General features: G+C 37.4%; 1 protein-coding gene across 2 annotated transcripts in view; it reads left to right on the plus strand.

Moving 5' to 3' along the window:
* The window catches only part of LOC124166674, a 424,003-nt gene that overhangs the window by 200,112 nt on the left and 204,943 nt on the right, over positions 1-18,948 (plus strand). For both annotated transcript variants that reach the window (XM_046544310.1, XM_046544311.1), the window contains exons 2-3: positions 12,795-12,914; positions 15,003-15,257. In XM_046544310.1, coding sequence (XP_046400266.1) covers positions 12,795-12,914; positions 15,003-15,257 — 375 coding nt within the window. The remainder of the gene's footprint in view (positions 1-12,794; positions 12,915-15,002; positions 15,258-18,948) is intronic.

An 18,948-nucleotide genomic window follows, 5' to 3' on the forward strand; every position in this document is an offset into this window, starting at 1 on the left:
CGATGTAGTGAACAGTAAATACAAACAATTTTATGATGTAACACAGTGTTTCATTGATTTCCCTGTATACCGTATAGGGGTATTAGACTAAATATTAAATACATATTGCTTAGAACTATGGGTGATACAAAAAAACTAAGGCCAGTTTTGGATTTGGCACATCAAAATCTATAAAGATCAGCTATTAAAATAAAAAATTTTCAAACAAATTTTTTTTTGTTGGCCTGTGTTATAAATGCGAGAAATAGCATTGAAAGTCAAGCGTCCGTTTGATTCACTCTACTCACAATCGAAATATTCTCTACAGCAGCCCCACCACCCTGAAACAGTTCGACTGTTAGACCTTCTCATACCACTCACGAGAGCGAGCGACTGAGCCTCCTCCTCACGATAAGTGCACCGCACAGGTGAATGATGAAGGAAATCCCGGGAGGAATACAGAAGGCAACGGTGACCACATAGAGGAGGCCAAATTCCATCCCATAGAAGCCTGATTTCTGTTGCTACTTCGGTCGCATTTTAATCGGTTTTCAAAAATGTCCGCGGTATGGTGAAAAGTGCAATGCGATCAACTTATTTCCAACATTTCGCAGTATCACGATGATAATTGCGAGGAATAACATTGAAAAGTTATGAATTTTGCAGATCGCATCAGCTAGCATACAAATTTCGGTTAACATCCCTGACTATACTTTATTTCCCTATAAAAATTGGATCAATTTCTCCGTCATTCAAGCGAGTAGCGACTTTTGTAAAACCATTTAAATGCGCGTTGGATGACAACTCATATAGAGGCCAACTTGAGGATCCTTCTTTTAATTTAGCGGCGCAGAGATGAGTGCAATATCCTCCATTTTCTCCAATATTTAGCAGTATAATAACTGTTTGAATATATCGTACTGTCGTATTTTACTGTCGCATAATGACCGAAGCGGAGAAAGCAAGGATATAGGCCCTCGAAATGTGGTGCTACAGAAGAATGATGAAAATCAAATGGATCGACCGGGTTTGTAACGAAGAAGTCCTAAGAAGAGTAGGAGAGAGGAGAAGCCTCATGAAAACCTTAATAAGAAGACGGAACAACCTTATAGGCCACATCTTGAGACATGATGGCCTGATGAAGACAATCGTCGAAGGACAAGTGGAAGGCAGGAACGGAAAAGGAAGACCTCGAACAAAATATATGGAACAAGTAAAGGAGGATGTGAAAGAGAAGAAATACGTAGGTGTGAAAAGATTAGCTGCTAGGAGAACTGAGAGGAGAGCTGCGTCAAACCAATCCTAGGATTATTGACCAGGGATGATGAATAACTGTTTGCGAGGAATATCATTGAATATTATAAATTTTATAAACCACATCATCTTGCATATTAATTTCGATTAATATCCCTAATTATACCTTATTTCCCCATGATTCATGGATCACATTGTCTGTCGCCGACGCAAGTGGCGATTTTTATGAGCTCATTTAAATTCGCGGTGGGTGACAACACATTTAGAGCCCGACTTGAGGATCTTCTTTCGTAAGATTCGTAGCTAATACCGTCTGGTTTGACACGCACAACTTGCCGTGGCAAACGGACGCCTAACTTCATTCATCCGAGCTGAGTATGCTACCACGTGAGTGAGACGGACACGTACCTGCTGATTAATCATGCATACGGCTTGTGGAAGATCCTGGCGGGAGGTGTGGACGGATAAGGGGAGGGGGATAGTCATTCCCCAAAGTATACACACACTCACTTGATCCTCGCTCCCACACCTATCCACTCATCTTCCAAGCAGTCGCCGCCATACCGCCTCGGCTTTCCTCAAGGTGGCTGGAATGCTTTCGTCTCCATGCAGATTTGCGTGGAACTTAGAATACGTCCAGACGAGTCCTATAAAAGGTAGCATACATAAAGTAGACTACATATAATCATAATCTGTTATGAAATCTATTTAGAATTCAATAAAGAAAAAATACGAAATATCTTACATGCTTGACTTCTATTTCATAATTTCTGAAATGATTTTACTTAATGAACTGAAGCCTCAGAATAATATTGATCAAAAAAGAGCATATTCAAATGGACATGGAGTGGCACCAGTATGGACGTTAAACGACCTTAATAACCTCCACAACTAATACGCAATAATACAAATATATAATACAATCAATAGTTTACCATATACATTTACACACAGGAAAGAATGGCACAACCGGCCTCGAGATAGTTCCATAAGACAGGTTATTAAGAAGGTAAAACAGAAGAAGTACGTCACTCTGCAAAGGCAAGCAGATGGCAGAGCGGAATGGAGATCTGAGTCACACCCATCCTAAAGAGCAATCTCCAAATCTATTAATTTAATCACATTTTTCTGAAAAGCATCCAATTAACATATGGTCTAGCCCATGAATATCAAAATAAAATATGATTTTTATACGAGGAATTTTTCATAGCATATGAAACTTGATGAGTAATATGCCATGCCATTTCCAAGGAACTAATGTATTAAATAGCATTTCAGTTACTAACAAGAGGCGGTAAACGTAATTATAAAGGTTCTACATTATTATGGAATGACTTAAATACTGTAGAGAAATATTTATTAAAATAACATGCATAAAGGATGATAGCCAAATTCCTTCAAAGAGAACCGATAATCAAGAAAAATAATTTTGCTTGCATTTCCCCCCCCCCCCTCCCATACTCTTAGACTTCTTGCATAAATAAATACTGATTTAATTCAATATTTGTCACATTTGCATCCCACTCCAGCCGCAAACAGGGTTGGTTTTTCAAAAAAATTGAATTGCGTAGGTACCTAAGGGTATTTTTTATTATTTTTGCTTAAAATATAAAATTCTATATAATCTTTCCAGCCAATTCAAAACAAAGATTTTTTTATTTTTTCTTTACCTTAAATATTGCATATTCAGCGAACAGGGTGAAAAGGAGAGGGACTTACTCGACGTTCGTACCTTTCATTTTTCGCCGACGCGACAGAAACGTCCCTAAGCGTATTTCAATGATTCCCATTATCCCAGAGCAGTGTGCCTTCGCAGCGTACGGCAATGCAGTCTTTTCCATTCTAAGTTGCTCGCTCGATTGACTTGAAAAAAGAAATAGGGTAACATCTCCGCCCATTATTCTCGGGCATTGACAATTGATCTCCACGAAATTGGAATTTCAGTGAATGATTATGCCGCTTCAATGGCGGGGATTAAATCTAATTACTCGAACGGACAGAGAAAGGGACGAATATTTATTCCGATTGAATGACTCGGGTCACTACATGCAAGTCTCTTTGTCTTCACGTGCGCTTCAATTGGACTTCAATGTCGGTAGATTGAAATATTTTCTCAGGCAGCAGGTCCTTGAAGATGAAAGAAATATATTCATCGGAAAATTGAAGTAGGTACCGTTGGAATTTTTCAAGTATAGGAATGAGGATTCCTTTTCTCTTTGAAAGGTGAATAGATGATAATAAGTGTATATATGGGCTCAAATTGTACCCGACATTTTATTAAGGTTTCGCTTTGAAACTCAACTGCTAACTCCGAAAAACAAATAAACAATGACTGATTGCATTAACGACGTTTCATACGCAAGTTCACAATTAATACATCATATATATGAGAACGGAATAAATTAGGAATAGTCTTCAAAGAAGAAATACTTTTTCTTGACTTAAACTCAAATATAAATACAGCGAAGTTTTATTAATGGTAACATTTTAAGTATCAAGGCGGTAATCTCCGAGAGAAGTTGTGTAGTGATACAATTTGCAGGCTAAAACACTTAGTGCGAGGGTTATCCTTTTCATATTCAAGGTCAAAACTCTATATTTTATTTTCGGCAGGAAGTTTTGCTCTTCTGGAGCACTTTTGGGTGAAACTTTGAAAAAATATATTTGGTAGGTAAAATAATCCTTGGTCCTTTAAAAACACTGAAAAACAATTTAGTACGGCAAGTTAGGTGCCTACTATTTTTCACAAACAGCCAATTATTTCTGATTCAATTATGTCATTACAGTGGTTTCCTTCATTCAATTACTCAGTGAATCAATCCGAAAGTTGGTTTAAAAACGTGAAGATATAGCTCTCTCCAGCATATGCTACAGGTATGTATACTATATAGTCATTTTAAACACTAGATTTTTTCTCTGGTCTCCTGGAACGTTAAGAAGTGCTTATAGTGCGGAAACGTCAAAACGTCATACCCAGGAATCGGTCCTAGTACCCTCCGAGAAGTTGCTGTACGCTCTTGCTTTACCCTACCCCAAGGAAATGATTTAGTTTTTCCTTAAATTTATTCATTTGCATTGACTTTACTATTTAATTAATGCATTAACTTACCTGCGATAGACGGTACGGAACGTATACGGAATGGATTTTGATATCTCGATGTACTTGGTCAGTGACTGCGAACTTCATCCGGACTTAGCCAAAATTAGACACCGCGTTGCGTCGCAAATGTAATGGTAATCCGCTCTAGAGTCGACACGAAGGTAATAACAGTAAATCTTTACTCTTCCTGCTCCCCATTTATTACCTCCTTGGCAGAAGACAGCCTTTGAAAATCCGAACTCTTTTATTTCGACTGCGTTTACGGGGTAATCATTTCACTCCAAATCCTTTCTTTCTTCGGCAAAACGGCAAGGTCCTCCTTAACTCTCTCTTTTGATCTCGAACTCGAAAAAACTTTTCCTTATCGCAGGGAAATAAAGCCATTAAGGGCTTTCTCTATTATCGATTTCTCTCGCAGGAGCCGTTCCTTACCCATCAACCAAGTTCCTTAAAACACGAATTAAAACTTTGCTCTACCGCTCCGTTTCAATTCAAACGGTCCGTCGGCCCTCCTCCCCCTTAATCACAATGTTTTGAAAGGCTCCCGAAGAAATAAATGCTTAAAGCATCCCGACTTAAGGGTCTCAAAAGTTATATAAATAGTATGGCTGTCAATGAGGAATAGAAATGGGGGATTGGAAGAAGAGTAAATTAACGGTATCCACCTTTTTCGTGCTTTCCTTCCTTACAGTTAAGATAACTTCCCATCAACCGATTTTGATCGATCTCATTCTATTGAAGTTCATTATTAATGCAGGGAGCTAGTTCCCTGAGTAAGGAAGACGCTAGCAAAACTACAAATTATGACTACAATTCACGCATAATATACATGACGAAATTGTATAATTGTTTTTCTAAATGCCTTTCATGCTACCTTGCATTATTGTTCGATTGTAAACAAATTCGTTTAAAATTTTGTATGAATAGAGTAGTATTTACTTCTGTTAATTTCCTGTAACTCATGAAAATATAGAAATTTTTCCAGATGATACTTAAAATATGAGTATTAAAAAAAGCGGCATCATTGACCAAAATGCCTCTTAGAATCGGGTGGATACAATCAAATAAATATCAAATAAAATCAAATTGATCCAAAAAAAAATTACTGTCGTGAATGATGAAATCAAATTTAATGAAATAGCCACATACGGCCGTATTCATAGATTTCCGCTAAAACACGCTAGTAGGGCGACTAACTTAGTCGGCTACTAAGACCTTTTAGTCGCATACTAAGATATGGTATTCATGGATTGTATTACGTGAGCTACTAAGAGCTAATAACTTAGTATGCTACTAGCCAGCTCGGCAGCCGATACTCGGTAGCGGTTTGGGTTCAACCCGCTAGGCTACGCTTGACAACACTGCATCTGACTCCTCCGCGGCGCGGAAAATTCGTAACACTATCAAACAAAAGAAATTGATTCAGCAAAATGCATTGAAATTTTTACTTCATAAAGGATAATTCGATGTGATATCGCATCTCAGACATATTTTTTGATTGCTGTACACAAAAATTATGCAATACCTTTGGGAAAGGGTAGATTTATGAGTAATACCGAAGCATTTGTATGTTTGAGATACAGTTATTGCTTTACAAACGGCCGTATATTTATTGACCATATACATTGCGTATTGTTTGCACTTCCGATATTTGTTTCCATTAGTGTACGCGTGATTAGTATGGAAAAACATAACTAGCAACGTCAGTATTATACATATCTGTATTCGGAAAGCAGAAATACACCTCAATGTCGGAGTAGAAACGATAACTTTTGCAATGCAGAAATGAAACGTTAAGAAAATAACGTTGAGATAAATGTGTGAATAATACACATTTATCACGTTACAAACACCTACGTGCGAGCAATTAGTAACATATGTTTGCAACTCCTAAAATGTTAGTCAAGGAAACAACAATCTGCTTCGCTACATTTAAATATTTCAAATATTGACAGCGTGCGGAAATATACGGCATATACTTTACTAGAGGTGGTTAATGTAAAAAATAAGGCATAATTAACGTAACTTGTTTTACTTATTTATTGCTGATCATATCACAAATAGCACTACAACGCACACAACATTTCACTTTACATTTCACGAGCTGTCTTTATGACACTTATAATCCGTACATTCTGAATCAACTGGTTCAATGAAAAGCTTGACTCACACTTAATTTAAAATAGTATAACGTAAATCTAGTAAACAGTGATAATCAGTTTTCCAATCACTCTGCACCCAACAAAAGAATTTGCACTCGTTGACGTTCGAATGAATTCTTCACATCTCACTTCCCACTCATCACCAATGATTTAGAATCAGTTGATGTTATTTCACATTACCATTACGTAGACAATGAAATAAATAGGCTGAAACAAATTTCTAAACCAGAAATTGTAACATCAACAAACTTCCAATCTCACTCTCCGCTATCACTCGTACCGTAACCAAAACAAAAACAACAGCGCAACGAAATACGTGAAATGTAAACATTGCCGAAAGCTAACGATAAAGTGACTAGAATAAGTAATATAATCAAACACAAATTATAAGCGTACAAACGAATGAAAATTTATAATCGTTTGCTGAATCCCTAAAGAACAACTGCTTCAAATATGAAACATATCCCCATCGCAACAGCTAGTAGATACCTTTGATCTAAATGGTTAAACCAGTATGAAAGAAATAAATAAGTTTGTCGAAGCTCATACACTCACAAATCACTTCACTTGTCGCTTCACTCTTTACTTCATCGTCTATATGCAATCAATTCACTAAGGGGCCCATTGAATGTGCAAATTGTGTTCACTTACACTAGAGGCACAAGTTCACTGCAAGTCGTAGCTTCCTCGCAGCTACGAAAAACTTTCAATTCCTGTCAACAATTACACAACATACGTTGCCTGCCTTACTTGAAGAATGGATTCTCGTATTCCATTTTGGCACAAATGACTCTATGACAGTATACAAATAAAACCGGAGTTCGATCATCCACAACGGTCCGCCATATTTAGTAGCTCCCTTAGACAAGGCCGGAGGGCGACTAAGAACCGGCTACTAAGATAGTAGCATACTAAGCTTAGTAGCCCTTACTAACGATCTATGAATACCATTTTGCTAGTATGCTACTACTTAGAACGCTACTTGGGCGTTAGTAGCTTACTAAGGAAACTATGAATACGGCCGATAATATTTACTATCTACACTACGCTAAAATTTACTAAAAGACGTTTTCTCATCATTCGAAAGGCATACAATTTAACAAAATGAAAAATGATTAGTACTCATGGAATCTTACTACGGGCTCAGGTCTTTTATATTTTTACTAAACTTTTCACAGTTTATGGACCTGTACCACCATTAATCTCTTGCTAAAAATAAATTATATAAATGTAAAAACACATGATGACGCAGTAGCGTTGAATTCTACATGGACATTTCGAAATATTTTCTTCGTCAATCCTCAGAACATGGCTCACAATATCTCGTCTGAAACGTTTTATCTATTCAAAATGAGTGTTTATAGTATATTTGGGGTGGAGGAAAATGTCGATCGCATAGGTTGAAAATGATTAAGGTTTCCCGAAAAAGATGGGATTGGGTGGAAGGGATTTCCTCATAATTAAGGAAATCAAATGAAAAAATTATCGAGTCCAAAGCTATGCACTGTGCGTCCTTCCAGAGAGGTTTGCATGTTGACAGATTCGCGCTTAAACTCATTGCCTATTCGGGGGGGAGAATTGAGTTTGAACTCACTCCCTTGTCCACTCAGCGCTTATCCCCTGGGCGAAGGAAACATCTTGACCCTCCCCTCACCTCATCTTGCCATCCCCCATATCTTGAACCCTCAGCTTAGCACCGCGGTGACGGGGACAAGGTTTGGCAAACTTGATTCAACAGGAGCAACGTCCGGCAGCCAACAACGAACTGACGAAGGGCGGTTTACCGAAAATAACCTCCTTCGAGAAGTAGCCTCGGGTAGTGTTCCTCTTCCCGAGATCTGGGCAGACGCAATTAATTGGCATGAAAAAATTATTGAACTTGCACACCTCGCAAAATGGCTATAAACAGCAGTTTTGTTCACATCTTAATATTTCTTTCATGCATATCCGTAGTTATGAAGCACGAATTGGGTATATAATAACAGGGATCCCTACTTACAAAAAATATTGGGGGGGCCCAAACCGGGGATCTTGCCCCTGGAAATTTCATAAGTAGTGAGTTTTAAGTTTTTTAAGCATTTAAGAAGAGTCATATGATCAACATTAGAACCCTGATAACTCGTATCTCGATATCTGGACACTCCGGGGAAAATCGACAAGCCGAACACATTTTTTCCTCACACCCATAACAAATTTTTGAGGGGGCCACGGCCCCCTCATACCCCATGGAGTCGGCGCCATTATAATTTTAACCTAACTCTTTCCTTGTGATGTTTAATTTTTTCAATAATTCTTGTAGTCTAAGCGCTCTTTTCTGGAAGAAATCTTTATTTCATTTTACTAATGCATCTTCATGCCAAGGAAAAAAATAGATTTTATAATAGCGAAAAGTCACCTACCGACAAAAGATATACTTAAGCCAAAGTCGAGCTCTTTAGTAGATTTTAGGAGAATTTCCGACGTGTGAGCAAAGACTTATGCGTGTAAACATTTTTTTCTGAGGGAAAAAGCAACGAGAGTTTTATTTTATCCCTATTGACGCATGTTGATAAACTCATACATTCCCTTTTTCACTCTTTGAGAGAGCAGAAGAACGATGGAAACCGATCAAATGATACTATAATCACTAACAAAACTAATCCCCTGCTGTTTATCCGCCAATTTTTCGAGCTCCTCAAGTACTCCCATGAGCTGCCGTACCAGGATTATGACATAGATTGGAGCGAAGGCAGAAGTAAGCTTTCTAAGGATTATTCTGTGTACTTGTAATTTTCACCCAGTAAAGTGTAGTTTGTTTACCCATGTTAAAAATTATATCATCTGCCCACATGAAATGTGTGTTAGAAGCTTCAGACCTTGCAAAATTAATTTTTTATCCAAATTTCTTTGGAGTAGTATGGAAGCCAACTGATTGCATCTTTTCGATTGTTATTGCGATTCCTTCCTTAATCCTGGAAACACATCCTCACACCATGTGAAGCAACTAATTCCTTTTCATAAGAGACTTAAAACATTATCCTCCATTAGTATCGTGGGAACCCGACACGAATCTTTCGAAATAGAAGCATATGCCATGAATCCTGAGAACACATTCTAGACTAAGAGGATTACTCCCTGGAAATATGAAATAGAACCTATATATTGACCCACAAAGTAATTCCCATAAAAACTGTACCCTAGAAAATTCTAGTAGAAATGATTTTATTTTCTGGTAAAAGATATTCTGCTAAATAGGTATCAAGGAAAGCGGATTATTAAAAAAAACGAAGAAATTTAAAGGATTGGCACAACAAGGATGACTTTAGCCTCTGTAACATGGAAATAGGATTGTAATTGAACGAAAATACAGGAGACAACAAAAGCTTAGTATTGATAGCAAGGCATTATTTCTAAAAATAATGGCATTAATTCAAATGCTGAAGACAATACGTAAGATTTAATGACATGATAAGAAATTTTACGCCATAGGAGAACAGGAATCATGAGGGTTCAAGGGGAACCCTCTTGGGGTTACAACCACCGGGGCCGGGACCCAAGCCCGTGGCTTATTCGCCCGATCACCCGGGGAGGGGCTGGACGGGAAGGAAAAGGATGAAGGCGCCGTCGCGATCGGAGCCCGCCGACGCCTCCAGGGAAGGGAAAGGGCTGGAAGGAAGTGGGAGTAGGGATAAAGCACCCCAGCGCTATGGAAGCAAAGGGGGCCCTACCTAGCGAAACCATGCGTACGCAATTTCTCTGCCACCATCCCGGGGAGATTTTTCTATAAGGAAGAAAAATCCCAGATAGGGACAGTGGGAAGCCATAGGAGAACAGTCAACAATAGGATCTGCCGAGCCAAAAATTTAGCGTGGTATAGTGAGTAAATACAAATGATGAAGCAAATGGAATAAGGTTTAGCCACAGAAGACTCCAATGAAATACTAACGCAAAATAATCTAATTGTGAGAGGGAAAAGAAATTCTATAAGTTTCCCATCTATTCATCTTGAAATCAAAAGAATATAGCATGTGTTAAACAAATATAGCGTCAGGTATTTAAACCGAAAATAGCTAGGCAAATTACGAAATATTAGTGAATTTAATAGCAAAATATTAGCTGAACTCAAAGTATGCATTGCCATGTTTTTGATACATCTATGAAAATTTTAATATAAAAAGAAAGCTAAAGATTAAATTGTAAGTATAATCTGCATTGAAGTCATATTACATGAGCATACACTCATTACATGAGTATACACTCTGAGGGAAAAGCATAATATCGTTCCGATTTTGAGGCGAGCTGAAATTCCTTGCTTTGTAGTTACATTCATTTAGAGCATAGAAGGTGAAGTCAAATATACTTAAGTTTATTAAAATACTTTAGTAAACGGATTTAATGTTAATTTGAACTAATAATATCGTTTTAGTTAGATTCTCAAAGCGAAAAAAGTAACCATTTACTGAGTATTTCGAACACTGATCCTTCATTTTTGTAGTACTATACACTCTATTCCATTGAAAAATTTTACGCTCACCGAACGAAAACCCACGCACCACCGAGCCCGGTATAGATACATGTGGCACACAAAACTAATATTAATCGATAATTTATACATGCAAATACATAAATTGTGCACATGGAGATCGCATGGCTTTTTCACCGACGGTTCAAGGCATATTTAAATGATTAGCCGTCGCGGTGCGAGGTGACCCAAGGAGAAAAACAGTCCTGAATGTGAGATATTCTCACATCTGTGGGCTATTTTGGGGTGAACTCTACTCTCACCAAACCAAAAAACGTTCGGGCTGAAAAACTGAGTGACTGAGTACGCAAAGTCTTTACTGTTAGATATTTGCAATATCGAATTTAATCATACAAGCCATACTTTCAATGAACATGTCACTGAAAGGTTGAGCTACTACTGTGGTAGTGCGCAGCCTCAGAAATTTAAAAAAGAAGTCCGCAGGGCAGCCAATCACGTGGTCCCGCAGGCATGATATTTTCGATTCCTGATGTAGGTGTATAATGCATGACAGAATTCTGAAGAATGTACTCGTAACATAGGTTGTAACGCATGGGGTCTTCTTTCCTATTTATGCAGATTTCGACACTTTGCAGAATGCACAGAACTCAAGGTACGAGTGAACCATGACAGGGATTGCGGCTTTGCAACCGAGGTGTAAGGGCACTCCGTTCGCTCCCACGACGATTTGTAACTTGCCAGTACAGCTGGATCGACGCGAGAGGGACACAATCCCATGCTAGAGTAGTGCTTCCGCAGATCTGTCTAACACCTTCGCCGACACAGCCTGGGTGCGGCGGCGAGCACCGTTCATCCACTCCAGGTGATTCGGTTCGCACGTGCATCGAGATGCACGCTTCGTTCGCGCGGCGCTTCTACCACGCCACAATCCTCGCGTCATCAATATTTACCGCGTGACGGCGCCACTGAGCAGCCAATGGTTGTACAATATCGCAATAAACGGGTATTCATCGCAGGTAAAACAGTGCAAGTGGAAAATTAATCCTCCTCTCGTGTGCACACTGACTTTATTATGACCGATGACAGAGGTGAAAATATCATCCACACCAAAAAAGACAAAAGCGTATGCCAGTGTCATTGTTAATGAAGTTAAATTGTGGAACATGCAAGTGAGATTTCGTTGCCATTCAATCGTAATTAAACTTTGCATTGTTAATACATAAGAAATAATAATTATCAAATAAATAAAGGAAGAACACTTTGTTAGGATAATTATTATATTAATATGGGCATTAATATCATAGTGGACCATACAAAGTTTTACTCCTTTATTTCCAATATGGAGAGGTTTCACAAAGTAAATCCTAAAGTTATTTGTTTAATTATCAAAGATGTTACCTAAAGTTGTTTGTCTAATTATCAAAGATGTTGCACCCACCCCATTTAATTTTTTATATCAGTAACTAATGATGATTACCAGCCAATTGAAACACGAGCAGGGAAATAAAATTAAGTTGGCAGCAGCAAGTTTTTTGTCATAGTAGAGGGTAGCTCTTACCCTTTGCGGCATCATAAGAGTGAAAATCACGATATACGGGTTACGAGGGCCAGAAAACCGCACAAGTTCTGTTTTATGGTAGCATGTGCATAACTTTTAAAGGCTTTGAATCCAAGATCACTTGTAGCGTATTAAAATTCTTTGATCGTTACAAGAGACCCATATTACCAACTTCTAAGCAAAATATGCCAAAAAATGATAAATTTATTGCAGAAAAGCTAGATTGAACCATTTTGTCATGAGTTATTTTAAAAAATAATTCCTTTCTTTGTATTTCAGATGAAACAGAGGCCTTGAAGATTATTGGACTGAAAGTTCCCGGCCTGGTCCAAAACGGCACAGAGGAGTCAGTCGTACTCGACTGTTTGTACGACCTCGGAAGCTCGGATGAAACTGCAGGTAAGACCCTGAGTATTTAAGTTTTAATTTATCCGTGCTCTGGAAATATAATGGATAACGCATTTTTTTAAGAACTCACATTCAAGGTATGAACGTTCATACGAGTCACTCCACCTCAATGCAACAAACAATTTTTCATTACGTCAGCCTTAGAGTTGCGTTAACTTACGGGTACGGAAGTGTATTACCTTTAAACTCGGCACCTCTAAATCATCTTGTAAAAATTATAAATCAATCCAATTTGGTTCTTAATATTTTTTAACCCCTGAACCGCAATATGAGGGGTTAGGTACTGGTGGGATTGATGAATATTGAGAAAAATAATTAATGTCCTCCTTACTTTTTTGCATTTCTATGCGTCATCCAACATGCGTTCCCGAATTTCACCACAAGTACTTTTTAACGTATCTTTGCTGCATTATTTTTTCATAATGGCACTATTGTATTCATCAACCTTACGAGATTGAGACAAAATAAATAATTTAAGTTAATATGTACTGTGAAATAATTACCGATGTCAAAGTAAACAAGGTCAAAAAAGACGCAGGGTATATTGATATAAAGGATTTTTATTTAAGTGGTCATAGAGGTCAAATTCCTCTCGTAATTTACTTTTAAAATATGTAAAATTAATGTTTTAACGAATCATATTTTGATAGGACTTATTTATAAATCTCTAGGTAATTAAGGTACGTTAATCATTCCTAGTGATTTTGCACTAACTTCGCCCACACCATTCAACTAATTAATTATGCGTCTCACTATACTCCATTTCAGTTACTAATATGAGGTTGTAATCGCAGTCAGGGAATATGTAAATGCTTAAATTCTTTAACCATGTAGGAAAACTGTATTCAATATCCTATTCTACAGTATCATGATACAGAACGTCATTCCGATGTTTAGCTTCATATACCCTTTTTTCATTTAGTTGAACATCGCTTATAATTTACTAGATTCATAGGCAGAATTAATTTCGAAACATACGATGCCAGTATTTCTGTGAGATTTTCAACGACATTATCCAAGGTAGTGATTGAAGCTCAAGAGTGTATTTCGTGGAATTTCTAAACTGTTCAAGTAATCAAATTAAATCACTCTACAGCATATCAGCTGTTTCCTATCAAGAGTAAATAAATGGGGTTTTAGCAAACAATTTAGTTACATTACTTCCATTCTAAACAGTGCGCATCGCGAACGTATCTCTGTTTTTCTTGAGATATATGCTTTATTTTACAGCCACTTCATTCCAACAATACAATTATGGAGCTAAGTACTCTATACTGTATAGTACTAACTTTTCTTTACGAGAATTGGCAAATATTTTTCTAAGCTTCAATTGCATCGTTAAAATAAAAGGAATGGATATGACATGCAAGATACTGTGTCTTGAATTCATTATTAGAAGCCTCGAAAGCAGATGGTTGAAAACCAAACCTAATTACAAAACTTCGACTTAACACTAAAAGTAATAAGTAATAAAATGATCCAATTATTATGTTTACTTCCGAGGGACTTAAGTCGTAATATACTCATGATGGAGTTGGAAACTGTTTGTTAGAAAATATTTTTTAAAGTACCCTTTAGTATTGATTGATATTATTGTATTGATAGCCGTATAGTATTGATAGCCCTTGCCCTCTCCTATTCGTCCGCGTTCTCCTAACGCTCGCTAACTTTCCAGGTTATGCATAAAATTGACCCTAAAAAATCAATTTTTTCACTCAGATAATTCCATTTGTAACAAATTTTGACCATGTATTGAATATATGTGATTGGAGGAAATTGATAGAGTTCATCGCATGTGAGCGATCATGATTCCGAGCGAAGCCTTAGCAAATCCCAAACAATATTTCTCGCTCAGCGAGGTGCTCCGTAATCAAAACTCATAAACCCCTAAATGTAACGTTCACATGTAGTCTGTGGTGAGCTAAAATCTTATGCCTTAATATCTACCTTATGATTATATCACTGAAAGAGTGAATACGGTCACCCAAAAACTTTTGAATAATGTGCAACGAATATAATCCTTGATTTGATCTTTTGGCTGGTTTTTAAAAATGAATTTTTAATGCTCTTTCTTTACAGGTGGTCTCGTGGTTAAGTGGTTCTTTGACGGAGACCCTGAGCCCGTGTACCAGTGGATTCCGAGACGAAGGCCTCAGGACTTTGGTCGACTTCGTGGTCGTCTTGACTTGAACCAGCGGGCAACGAACGATATCAACACGATGCATCGAGCACTAGTCATCCGCAGGCCAACCGTCGAGCTATCCGGAAAATACACCTGCCTCGTGTCAACCTTCACTGAGGAGAAGTCAGTGTCGGAAACTTTAGTTGTGTTTGGTGAGTAGCAACATATACGTACGCTACTTATACCTAAATAATTTCATAACGACACTACTAGGGTATCGGTAAAGGATTAAAAAATATGGAGAAATATTTTTACATGCATTATAAATGAAATAGATTAAAATCAACTTCAATAATCATTTACCAAACGAAAAATCCACATGCCTAAGTACTGCGAAATCCCTCATTTCCCAAAGGAACAATGACAACGGATTCGAATAATCTCTCTAATTATAAATAGCAATAAATTTTAATAGCTACTTATTTACGCACTTGAAAAATGACTTTCTTTTATCTGAAATGGTCATAACGCTGAAGTATCAGTGCAGTAGCTTCAATAGACAATATGATATAGAATGTGTTCGTGGCGTTCAAAACAAAAAATTTTCTGTTTCCCAAAACTTATTCGCCAGTTTTCCCAAGCCTTATTGACCCGGTAAAGAAGGTGGCATTCTACAGCTCAGAGTAGTATTTCAGAAGTATAATTCCACACTCAAATAAAACTAAGTTTAAGGAAAAAGAAACTTTTGGCATCCTTCGTAGCAGCTCGTTCTATGAGTATCAATGATTGGCAACATAAATTAAAATCTTAGCTACGCAGTTATAATGGTCTCTTCTTGTATTCCAATAGGTTACAAAAGAAACATTTTTTAAGAAACATTTAATCAAAATAAGGCAACATATAAATAAGAAAAGTTCACATGAACTTCTTCTAATTATGACTTACGGATTTGAAAAGCAACATCGCCTTGACTTCGTATGTCTTCATAGCCACTTTATACGAGTGGCTATGACGAACATGTCAAGTTCGTCTTCACTTCAAAATACATAGAACTCGTATTTTGCTTTAATCGCAACGGCACAATTTGTAAAGGAAAGTATGAATCTCGAATGCCATAAACTGAAAATTTAGTGTGTAATGGAACTCGAGCAGCAAACAAACTTCCTGAAAGATATCACACAGTCTATCAAACCTATCTCTTTATACTGCTCTTAGTAACTTCAAAAGGCAAGACTCTAAATTTCTATGAAAACTAACACTTAGGCAAGAAAATTTTGTCTCGTTCAACGTAGTACTTCGTTTTGTGAGCTTCAATGACTTCCATCTGCAGTGGAATCTTGCCCTATTTTGTTGCTCTCTTGACGAAGTACGCAGGGGTTTAATATTTTACTCTCAGTCCTAATTACCGCCTAACATTCCACTAAATACTTCACTTCACTAAATACAGCCAGAAATTTTCACATGGAAGGTCATAAATTTTCTCAACCCTTCACGAGCTGAAAAGCGTGTTTTCAGAAGTACTTCGTCTTCATGTCAAAAAATAGCTTTAAAATCTCACTGCAAAAATAGACTACAAGGAATCTAGTACGCATTTTTTATGATAGAAACTGAAATTTTACTGTGTTTTGTGAATATATTATTGAAATAATTACTTTAAGCAATGGCATAAAACTATCTCGATCATCAATTCATACTGCTTTGCGTATCTACCGCTAAAGCAAGGAAAATCTTTTGGCCTCCATCGACGGAGTTCGTTCTACGAGCTTCAATGATCCCGATTCGCAGTAGAATTGAAAATCTTCCCTCTCGAGTTCTGTTACTCTCATGGCGCGGAATGCGGGAGTCTAAACTTAGACGTGACTCACACGAGAACCCCACCCAACTCACCCACCGAAGTTTGGCGAAAGATTCCATGCCTCAAACCGTAGGTAATGCACGCTTTAGCATCCACGCTGCAGGACCGAGTTCCCGCAAGTATTGTATCGTCAAGGTTCAAGGAGTTTCCCTTTCCAAACTAGCACATTTCCCCAACTAAAATGGATTAGGAGACCGCCGAGAATGGATTCTACTCTTAACTAAGAAACTTGATCCGCCTTCCCCACAATCCTTCAAGATGATTCTGATTGATTTAGCCCTTATCACACAAGGAAAGACGCCATATTAAAAGGATGAATTGTGTGTGTAAAATCCAAAATAACGACTGTTTAAACTGAGTGCGGATATTATTTCAATTGACTCATACCCACATGAAAAATATGAAATGAAAATAAATGAAAAATAATTTTAAAAAATTTTCTTACAATTTGAAAACAATTTGTGTATATTAGTTACCAAATAGAGCCTCAGTGCTTTTAATTACAAATTACCGGCTTGGTGGACTGAATATTAACCATAAATTGACAATTACTTTCTAGTTAATGTGTAAATTGCCATATCCGATCGGTTTATTTCGATTTTATATTGCTTGCAAAATTATTTATGAATAACTTTAAGTGTCGTTTTTTTTATAAATTCATTATATTACCGTTAATATTGAAAACCAGTCTCAAAACATGTCGTGACAGTTTTAACGCACTAATACTTGATATTACTGCAGTGTTTCACAATCATTAAACCTGTATAATTTCTCCAAAACATATGGGAAAAGATCGGTTTACCATTATCATAACGCCTGCTTTCAATATTAAATTATTATACCACATAATATCTTCATTTGCAGTTAAAGTAGCTCATTTACATCCTGTGGTACTATGAAAAACGGAGCCTCACGAGAGCCAAAGAATTTGTTTAATTAGTTTGGACAAAGACCAGCATTACAGAATTTTTGCGCCTGCACCATATCAAGCCGTCCCACTGTGTCTGTGCCTACGTAGATACCATCCTCATGCTCGCTGGCAGGCGACACTAGCTCAATAATAATTCTATGTGGCAAATGACCTCAACAGAATGTTCCTCACGAATCGTATTTGCAGAAGAACGGACCACAAAGTTTGGCTTCCAAAGCCTATTACATGACTCACCGGGTTTCACAGAAAGGACTGAATCGATCATACAAAAGCACCTTTATAAAACTACCGTTTACCTTGCCAATATAGCTGCGATTCCAGTAACCCCACGTACAAATGCATTCCGCAGTGACTCAAATCAGGCAAACCATCTTTTTTCAAAGGGATGTAATAGCCGTCTCTCTATCATTTAACACAAAATGTCTTTCATCGTAATCATATTAAACATACCGCAACAACATATCCTTGAGTTCACCGATATTAAAATGAGAAGACGGACGTAACTTGTGATTTAAATCTATAATATTCCATTATGATGATGCACGCTTAGAATGCAATACTAACCAAGTGATCGCAAGATGACAGAAGTATGTTAAGCTGCAGTTATTTCCAAAGATGAAAGAAAAAATTAACACTTATGACAACAAGATCAATGCAAACTATTTCATTCTACCCCAACTGCTTACCAGTTTGAAACTTGTCTACCAATCATCCAATCATAATGAACATGAGCGCTGGTGCAAAATCAATTATTACGGACATATTTCACAGGCAACCGCAAACCTCTTTCCTAGAGAATATTTAAAATTGCATATTATAACACATCTAACTTAAGGGCGTTATTATGCAATACGAAAGATAAAATTGACGTAAATGAAAGAAGTGGCATTTACAGGCTCAAGTGCAGTGAGTGTGAGACCTGTTACATAGGTCAGACTGGACGTTCGTCCCGAGTAAGAACAGAGGAACACAGAAGGCATTTAAGAAACGGGGAGATAGACAAATCGCATTTCGCAACGCACCTATGGGAGAGTGACCACAGGAGCGATTTTATTCCGTAAATTCTCCACCCTGAGAAAAAGGGACGAAGGATAGACTGCTTGGAGTAGTTAGGAAA

This window comes from Ischnura elegans, chromosome 10, assembly GCF_921293095.1.
Source record: "Ischnura elegans chromosome 10, ioIscEleg1.1, whole genome shotgun sequence".
NCBI lineage: Eukaryota > Metazoa > Arthropoda > Insecta > Odonata > Coenagrionidae > Ischnura > Ischnura elegans.